This window comes from Cololabis saira, chromosome 17 (genome assembly GCF_033807715.1).
Source record: "Cololabis saira isolate AMF1-May2022 chromosome 17, fColSai1.1, whole genome shotgun sequence".
In the NCBI taxonomy this organism is placed as follows: Eukaryota; Metazoa; Chordata; class Actinopteri; order Beloniformes; family Belonidae; genus Cololabis; species Cololabis saira.
Window position 1 is genome coordinate 1,643,461 of NC_084603.1, and position 9,204 is coordinate 1,652,664.

The 9,204-nt window shown below is 46.6% G+C and overlaps 1 protein-coding gene across 2 annotated transcripts; it reads right to left on the bottom strand.

Moving 5' to 3' along the window:
* Positions 1 to 1,899: 1,899 nt before the first annotated feature.
* LOC133463331 (elongation of very long chain fatty acids protein 6-like) lies at positions 1,900 to 7,789 on the bottom strand. Of its 2 annotated transcripts, XR_009784348.1 has the most exons (5): positions 7,486 to 7,789; positions 4,870 to 5,001; positions 3,925 to 4,076; positions 2,257 to 2,786; positions 1,900 to 2,224 (listed from the first exon to the last, which is right to left on the bottom strand). XR_009784348.1 is itself a non-coding variant. In XM_061744817.1 (4 exons), the coding sequence occupies exons 1-4, from the start codon at positions 7,704 to 7,706 to the stop codon at positions 2,371 to 2,373; spliced, it is 921 nt and encodes a 306-aa protein (XP_061600801.1). In that variant the 5' UTR covers positions 7,707 to 7,789; the 3' UTR covers positions 1,901 to 2,370. The 2 variants fall into 2 exon arrangements, 1 of the variants encoding a protein (XP_061600801.1); XM_061744817.1 differs by having other exon boundaries at positions 1,901 to 2,786.
* Positions 7,790 to 9,204: the final 1,415 nt, after the last annotated feature.

The following is a 9,204-nucleotide window of genomic DNA, read 5'->3' on the forward strand; positions in this document are numbered from 1 at the left end:
TGCCGAAGGCCAGACTGGGGGGGTCTGGGACGTCAGCAGCACAGCAGGCAGGTGGAAGCAGCAGCGGGATGACCAGAGGGGGGGGGGTGCAGGCAGGTGGAAGCAGCAGCGGGATGACCAGAGGGGGGGGGGGGGCAGGCCAGGCCAGAACGCAGCTCCCGAGGCTCCGGCCTGCAAACATGCACAAAAGAGAAAAAAGGGGGGCAGCACAAGAAACTACAGGAGCGATGGACAAAAATGATAGCTATGAGATATTTATAATAAATAAAAATGGTAATGGAGAAGAGAGGCAGGGAAGAGGAGAGGAGAAGAAGGGTGAGAGGCACCGCCCAGCGGATCATGTCGGTCCCCCCTGCAGCATAGGCCTATAGCAGCATATCTACCACCAAGCTATATTTGAGACTAACTATTATAGTCTTGTTCTATAGCTGCAATTATTGGCCCTTTTGCACTAGTCCTTACTCGGCCCGGCCTCGGCTCGTCACGCCTCTACCCGTTTTGTCCCCGTGTGTTTTTCCACTGCCAGGTGAGAAGTGTGCAGGTTGGGGTGAAGCTGCTGTCACGTACTCGATTGCGCAACCGCTTTGTTCATGTCGGCGCTGATCAGAAATCAGCTGGAGCCGCGAGCGGCTGAGAGTAAAACAGCCCGTCTACATCCCTTTTTTAATTCTCTCGTCAGTCACCAGGTTTATGAACATCTGCACCTCAGAGTTGGATCACCAAACAATGTTTTGTGCTTTAGTATAACATCGCCGCGAGCCGCGCTGACTCCCGCTTCCTGATTCAAATGTCTGACGGCCCCGCCCCCCGACCAATCAGTGGCGCCGAGGGTGGTGACGTCAGAAATAGTCCCGGCTCGGGCCGCTCGGTGGCGCAGTGGGTTAAGCAGCGGCTCATATACTGAGGCTAGTCCTCCTGCAGCGGTCGCAGGTTTGAATCCCGGCCTGCGCACCTTTGTTGCGTGTCGTCCCCATTCTCTCTCTCTACCCCTTTCCAGTCTGCATCTTCAATAAAGGGCCACTAGAGCCCAAAAAAAAGAAAGTCCCGGCTCAGTCCAGATAGAACCTCGCCAGAATGGTTACAGAAAAAGTATCGGCTTGGAGCGGCTCTACCCGTCTCAGCCCCTAGTGCAAAAGCGCAAGACGGGGCCGTGGCGGGTAGAACCGAGGTGGTACTAGTGCAAAAGGGCCATATGACTACTGACTCCAACACTAGAGTTTACACTACCTAGAGATTCACCAACACCAGCTAGAGGTTTACTAAACACTAACTATAGGCTTTACTAAACAGAGAGGTTTTAAGTTTAGTTTTAAAAAGGTGGAGGTGGTGTCAGCCTCCTTAACCCAGATTGGAAGTTGGTTCCATAGTAGTGGTGCCTGATAGCAGAACGCCCGCCCTCCAAATCTACATTTAGATACTCTAGTAACTACGAGTAAACCTGCACTCTGAGAGCGGAGAGCTCTGCCAGGAACATAAGGCACTATCAGGTCTTGTAAATAATCTACGTCTCTGCAAACGTCAGTTACGTTGCAGCAACAAGCAGGAACCTGCTCCAATAGGACTTGGTCCACGTAGCTCCTCTGTGGACACATCTCTAAAAGACAGGTTGTCTCCTCCTCAGACCCATGATGCTTTGCTGCATCCAGATTCATTCTTATTTAAAAATGTCTCCGTCTCCCAGTCTTGCTGTTGCCGTTGGTTCATTCAATTTTATTGTATAGCGTCTAATACAACAGATGTTGTCTCTAGACGCTTTCCAGAGATCCAGAACATAAACATAACCCCCCCCCCCCGAGCAGAACCAGAACTGGAACCGGTTTGGTGAAAAAGGGGCATGTCAGAAACCAAGTCCAGACAGAATATACAAAAGTGACAAAAAAGGCTTTATTTTTCTCAATAAAAACACAAAAAAAACATTGAGGACTTTTCCAGTAAACACTTCAGGTCTTCATTGTTCTGTTTTCCACCGAACTCAGACACATTTATCACGTTAAATACATTTATAAATAAGAAACAACATTTAGCTTTTAAAGGTCTTTATAAATAAGAAACATTTAGCTTTTAAAGATCTTTAAAATAAATAAATTCCCCCGGAAGCCTCAGACTCCAGCAGCCAATCAGGCGCCATCATACAGAGGGGGCGGGGCTAGTTTGTAGCAGGTAGACGGTTGCCATGTAAACGATTCGGGCGAGGATGAGGCGGGAACGAGACACCTCACCCCAGGTGAGGCTGGGGCTGAAGGCCCCGGCCCTCAGGTGAGGCCCCGCCCCCTCTACTCGGCCTTGGCGCGGCAGGTAAGTCTGGTAGAAGAGCAGCAGGTAGCTGAGGTACATGAGCACCGCCGAGGTGAGGTCCAGGCCCCGCCCCCTCTACTCGGCCTTGGCGCGGCGCCGCAGGTATGTCTGGTAGAAGAAGTTGCAGAACAGCAGCAGGTAGCTGAGGTACATGGCCGCCGCCCAGCCGATGTTCTGCAGCCGCGACGGGCAGTCGCCCTGCTCCATCCAGGTGAACACCAGCGCGCTCACGGCCACGCCCATCAGCATCTGCAGGATCTGGGCGCTGGTGATGCACACGGCCAGCGGGCGGGGCACGCGCAGCCCCGCGGCGCGGGCGGCGTAGTAGCTGTACATGAGCGCGTGCACCGTGTAGTTCATGGTCATGAACCAGCCGCCGCCGGCCACCATGTCCTTGTAGGAGTACCAGGAGTACAGCAGCACCGTGATGTGGTGGTACCAGTGCAGGAACAGCAGCTTCTGCTTACGCAGAACCACGAACGCCGTGTCGCCTGGAATACAGGGAGGTCAAGTTTATTTATGTAGCACATTTAAATACAACCCAGGTCGATCAAAGTGCTGTACGGTGAACATTAAACAATACCAAAAGAAAATACAGTACAAAGTGCAGAAACAATGAAATCACTAATGTACTAGGGTGATCTTTAAAATAGTAATAAAAATAAGACAAAGTGTACAATTCTTTTCAAGCCAATGAAAAGAAATACGTTTTCAAAATGACTTAAAAACCTCAGATCCAATATTTAGTGGCAAGATATACATATTTTACCAGTTCTAATAAATATTCCTGGCATTATCATGATATATGTATGTATATAGTATGGGGATATCATTTTGTTGTATTATAAAATTATGTTATATTAGGATGTTATTAGTGCCACAGCTGTGCCACGAGGCACGCCTCCTCCACAGCTATGTAATAGCAATGGAGGAGGAGCACTATTGTTATCCTGCATGTTTATTATTCATTTTCCGGACAGATTTCGGTTTGCTACTTCTACTACAGATTTAGGAGGACCCAGGCGAATCATGTATCAAAAAGTGCGTCTCGATCGGGAATAGTGTGCTATGACTTTTGGTGTTGAAATTCCCATTTTTACCCTAAGTTATTCCCAAAAAACAGGCCAAAAAAAACCCATTCAAAGTGGATGGGAAAAGGTAAAAAAAAAAAGCTGAAAATTCACCTTTTTTCTAAGTCACCTAACTTTCTCATACTTGCACATAGAAATGTCATTCAAACTTGAAAACGGAGGAAAACTTCTCTTCTCTCCAAAACACCAAACTGTTTTTTCCTAAGATGTACACTTCTCAAAATATGAGCACTCAAGCGAGGACTGGAAATCACTTTTTCGTCAAATCTAGAGTGCGGAATGTCAGTTGGTAGAGTGGGAGAAACAGTAAAAAAAATAACCTGAATTTTTATTTGTAACTCGAGCTCACGGCCAAACCGTAAAAAGGAGACAAATAATTTTTGGTCAGAATGTAGACATAGGTGTTGGGATTCATAAAATGTGACTTTGACAGGCGGGGTATGCACAACATTTAAACGGTTGAAGACCCCTGCTCTATATGATAATTATCCCCCTCCTCCAGGCCCCGCCCCTCCTCAGGCCCCGCCCCCTCACTCACCCAGCTCCGGGGCTTTGCTCAGCACGAAGGCGTAGGCCCAGAACTTGCTGACGGGTCCGTTGTAGAAACTCTGGTCACAGATGGAGCAGCGGAACCCGCCGGACCGGAGGACGTGGAGCATGTAGGACCCGGTCCGGACCGCGCCGCCGATGCTAAAAACACAAACAAACACCCGTCAGAAACCAGTTACACCTGGACCAGAACGACCCGGTCCGGTGCTAAAAACACAAACACCAGGGATGTCAGATACCTATAATATTCGTATATAATAATATTATTTAATGTCATCTTGTTTGGGCCAGGATAAACCGGAAAACTCCCCCTCCCAACGGCAGGAAGTGCTGCCGTTACCATGGTAACAACTCCCCCTCCCAACGGCAGGAAGTGCTGCCGTTACCGTGGTAACAACTCCCCCTCCCAACGGCAGGAAGTGCTGCCGTTACCGTGGTAACAACTCCCCCTCCCAACGGCGGGAAGTGCTGCTGTTACCGTGGTAACAACTCCCCCTCCCAACGGCAGGAAGTGCTGCTGTTACCATGGTAACAACTCCCCCTCCCAACGGCAGGAAGTGCTGCTGTTACCATGGTAACATCTCCCCCTCCCAACGGCAGGAAGTAGTATGTCCAAATTAATGCTACTACTGATATTTACTCAAAAGTTTGCCAAACATAAGTATACTTTGAGAACCTCGTTGATCAGCAAGACCGAACTGGACACACCCCCCCCCCCCCGTGATGTCATCCACACCTTTCCTGCCTGGGACACACCCACTTCTGTCAATCATAATTTACCAGTTCTGCTATCTGACGCTAACTTCTGATGCTAACTGACCCGATTCAACGTTGGCTCTAATCAGATCTGTCCAGAACCGAGGAGCAGAACCCCCCCAGGACCATGACCCCGGTGGTCCCGGGGGGTTCTGGACCTGAAAGGTTTGTGGTTTACCTGAACAGGGCCAGACTCAGCGACCACAGAACCAGTGGCAGGCGCAGATCCATGCGGGGGCGGGGCTTCATGTAGCTCCGCCCCCCGAACACCAGGGCGGCGTAGACGAGACTGAAGAGGAACGAGCAGGACCTGGAACCAGAACCAGAACAGAACCAGTTAGAACCAGCAGGACCTGGAACCAGAGAAGAACCAGTTAGACTGAAGGTGGTGGACCCGGGTCCAAATCCGGTCCCAGAGCTAAGCAGCGGGATGCCCACCCGCCTCTGGTCATCTCGCTGCTGCTTCCACCTGCTTAATACCATGTTGTTAAAAACCTAAGGCGCATATATACATTTCACACACACACGTATATGTGTGTGTGTGTGTGTGTGTGATATATATATATATATATATATATATATACACATATATACACACACACACACACACATCGATAGGGGGGGACAAACGGGTCTGTTGTCCCGGGCCCAGGGTGGGGGCCCAGAACTGGAAAAAAAAAAAAAAAAAAAAAAAAAAAAAAAATACAGTCTCATTAAATTATGGAATCATTTTTCAAAATGTTTCAAAATATGCCTATTTGTGGAAAATATGTAGTATTTGAGTTACATAAAAGCTTGTTATTTGTTTTCTTCCTAATTGTCCTTGCGGTCAAGAACCCCCAACACAAAAATGGTTTGGCCGCTGATCAAAATTTGACGTTATCATTTCTGATAACGTTCAACCATTAGAACGGTCAAAATGTCCGGTCAGCACAAGTCCGGTGCTCAGAAAAGAAGAGAAAAGAGAAGAAGAGAAGAAGAAAATAGAGGCCTCAGAGATTCTCTACACAAATATTTTAAAAAGGTGGTGACGGTGAAGCTGGAATTAATAAAGTCAGCGTAGAGCAAGGTAAGAAACAGTTACGTTTACCAACCTTGTAACTTAACCTAACTGGCTAGCTCTAATGTTAACGTCCATTAGCTTGTATAAAAACCTGATGAGCAGAGAGAGAGGAGAGGAAGAGGAGAGGAAGAGGAGAAGGAGAGATCCGGGACCAGGGGGGCCAATCTTAGATTATTTTGTCCGGGGCCCCGGCAGGACTGTCAGCTGGCCTGATTATTTTTTATTATATACATTTATTTTTTGCTTTTACCACTAATCCAACTACCGGACCGGGACCAGACAGAACCGAGGGGGGGGTAACACTGATTGGTCCATCTCGGAGGGGGCGGGGCTTGTCCAGTCACACCTCAGACACAATAACACATTTAAGCAATTAAAAACACGTCGTCATGCCAACGGACCCCGCCCCCCTGTCAGGTCCAATCAGGGTTCTGCAGAACCGGGTCCACCAGATAGTCCATGAATGACTCCATGAATGATCCTGCAGCTCCGCCCGGGGCCGAACCAGAACGAACCGGACCGACTGGATCTCAGGTGAGACCTGCATACCTGGGCCGTGACGTCACCCCGAACCGGAGCGGAGAAACAGACGAGGGAGGAGGATCCCGTGGAGACATCCAGGACCCGGACCCAGACCGGGACCGGGACCAGCACCAGAACCAGCACCGGGACCAGCACCGGTGTCGTTCCAAAAATTGATTTCCTGCCAGAATCTGATTTCTCCCCTAAATGGGTCTTTACCTGCCAAAAATTGATTGAAGGCCAAATACAAAAGTTGTTTCTACCTAAAAATATGATTTGCTCTGTGATTTATTCCCTACTTCTTTTTTTATTATTTCTTTCCTACAAAAGCAAATGAAATGCAATGTATTTATCAATGGAAACTGATCGACCAAACAAACTTCATCTTCTTGAGCTTCATAATATAAACACTAGAGCTCACAGGATTGCTGTTAACTCTTTTAAAAGGGCCATTACAACACAAAATAGGCATTTTCACCTGCCAAAAATTGATTGAAGGCCAAATACAGCTAATGAAAAGTTGTTTCTGCCTAAATATGATTTGATTTCATTCTTGAGCTTCATAATCTGAAAATCTGACGTTTTAGCGCAATCGCTCAACGGGCTGCTGTATAATAATATAATAATAATATTATTAGTGATAATAATAAAAGTAGTGCTCCTGCGGCCAGAAATCAGATTCTGGCAGGAATCACTTTTTGGCACGACACGGTACCGGTTCTGGTCCTGGTGGGTCTTTACCTGCCAAAAATTCTGGGCTGCAGGTTCAGATGTTTCACTGATTTAACACCTGATTCTGATTAATCACCAGCTCATCAGAGTCTGATAGTTCTGTTGAGGACGCAGCTCCTTTATCACGGTGTGATTAAAAAAGGGACGCATGTAAAACCTGCAGGACACCGGCCCAGAACCAGGTCCAGGACACCGGCCCTGGAGGACTGGGGTCCGACACCTGATTCAGAACCTGCAGCGGGTGAAGGCTGATTTATGGTTCCGCGTCACACAAACGCAGAGCCTACGGCGTAGGTTACGCGGCGACGCAAACAATATGGTGTGCGTCGCCGCGTAACCTACGGCGTCGATTTAACGCAGAACCATAAATCAAGCTTCAATCACGGTGACGGGACCAGCCGCGTCACGACACACCTGGACGGATCCACGCGGGTCCGACACACCTGGACGGATCCACGCGGGTTTCGGTCCACTCACCAGTTCTCCTGCATCCACGCATGCGCCCCGCGCTCGTCGAAGCGCTGCTCGAACCCGAACTCCTCCAGGTCCAGGTGAGGCTGGAGGTCCGAGTGGTTCTGGTTCAGGTCCAGGTTCTGGTCCAGGTCCAGGTGCAGCATCATTGCGATCCTCGTGGGTAATAAACAGCAGTCACTTCTCGCAGGTTCGATCCTCTGTCCCACGCGCACCTGCTGCCGCATTTAAGCTGCTGTCGAGGGGGCGGGGCTTCGGGACACACCTGTCGGGGGCGGGGCCTGGAGACACACCTGTCCGCGTGTCATTCATACCTGGCTGATGAGCTCACCACCAGTGTGGAAAGTTCACACATCAAGAAATTTACTGGATATAAAGTTATAACCTCCATCCGTGACGTCACGGGTGGTGAAGAACGACTATGTGTGTATAGTTATATATATTTATATATATATATATATATATATATATATATATATATATATATATATATATATATATATATATATATATATATATATATATATATATATATATATATATATATAAAGTAGAGCAAAGAAGAAGCAGAAATGACGGGAATTGCGTCATTCCTATTTTTTTTTTCTTCATTTTTTTCCAATTTTTTTCTCTTTTTCCTCTTTATCTTTTTTTCCTTTCTTTTTTGCCTCTTTATCATTTTTCCTTTTTTTTCATCACTTTTGCCTTCCTTTTTTTCCTCTTTATCATCTTTCCTTTTTTTCATCACTTTTTCCTTTTTTTCATCTCTTTTCTCCTTTGTCCTCTTTTTTCATCATTTTTTTAAAAACTTTTTTCCTCTTTTTTCATCTTTCTTCTTTTTTTATCTTTTTTCCTCTTTGTCTTTTTTGATATTTTTTTCCTCTTTTTTTCATCTCTTTTTTCACTTTTTTCATCTTTTCCCTTTTTTTCCTCTTTCATATTTTTTCATCTTTTTTTCCTTTTTTTCCCCTTTTATTCATCTTTTTTATCTCTTTTTTCCCTCTTTTTTCATTGTTTTCCCTCTTTCTTTTTTTCCTTTTTTCATCTCTTTTTTTCCCTTTTTTTCATCTTTTTTTTCCCTTTTTTTCATCTCTTTTTTTTCATCTTTTTCCTCTTTTTTTTCCCTTTTTTCAGCAAGTTCTTCTAAACCTGGAGAAAACAAGACCAGGAGGAGACTAATCACTTCATAAATGGAATGAAGGATATGAACATTTCTGCATTTGTAGACGGTAGAAAGTACCGGGATAGAAGATTTACAAGAAGGTGAGAGAAAAGTTTTCAGCAGCATTTGTAGGAACGCCACACCAGATCAAGCTCCGCTGGAAGACGCTGGACTGGAAAACGTCAAAAACACGCTGGTTATTGTTGTTGTTGTGGATTTGGATCCAGGAAGAAAAAGCAGAAATGACGGTAATTGCGTTATGATGTTCTCCGTGCGTCGCTGGTTTGATCCAGATAAATGATTCATCACCATGGATACAGGGATAACCCTGTCAGCTCAGCATGGAAACACATTATTCCCAATGTTTCAGGAACCGGAATATTGACCTGAACCCCAATTTTGACTGATGTAAACGTAGTCAGTGACTCCAACATTGTTGCTGGAATCCGGTCTGGTCAGGTTGGAAGATTCCTAGAAGCAGAAACAGACAGAGTTCAGCTCTGGTGTTCTACAGATAAAGATCAGCACGTCGGCAGGTGGAACCCTCCCCAGGTACGACCATG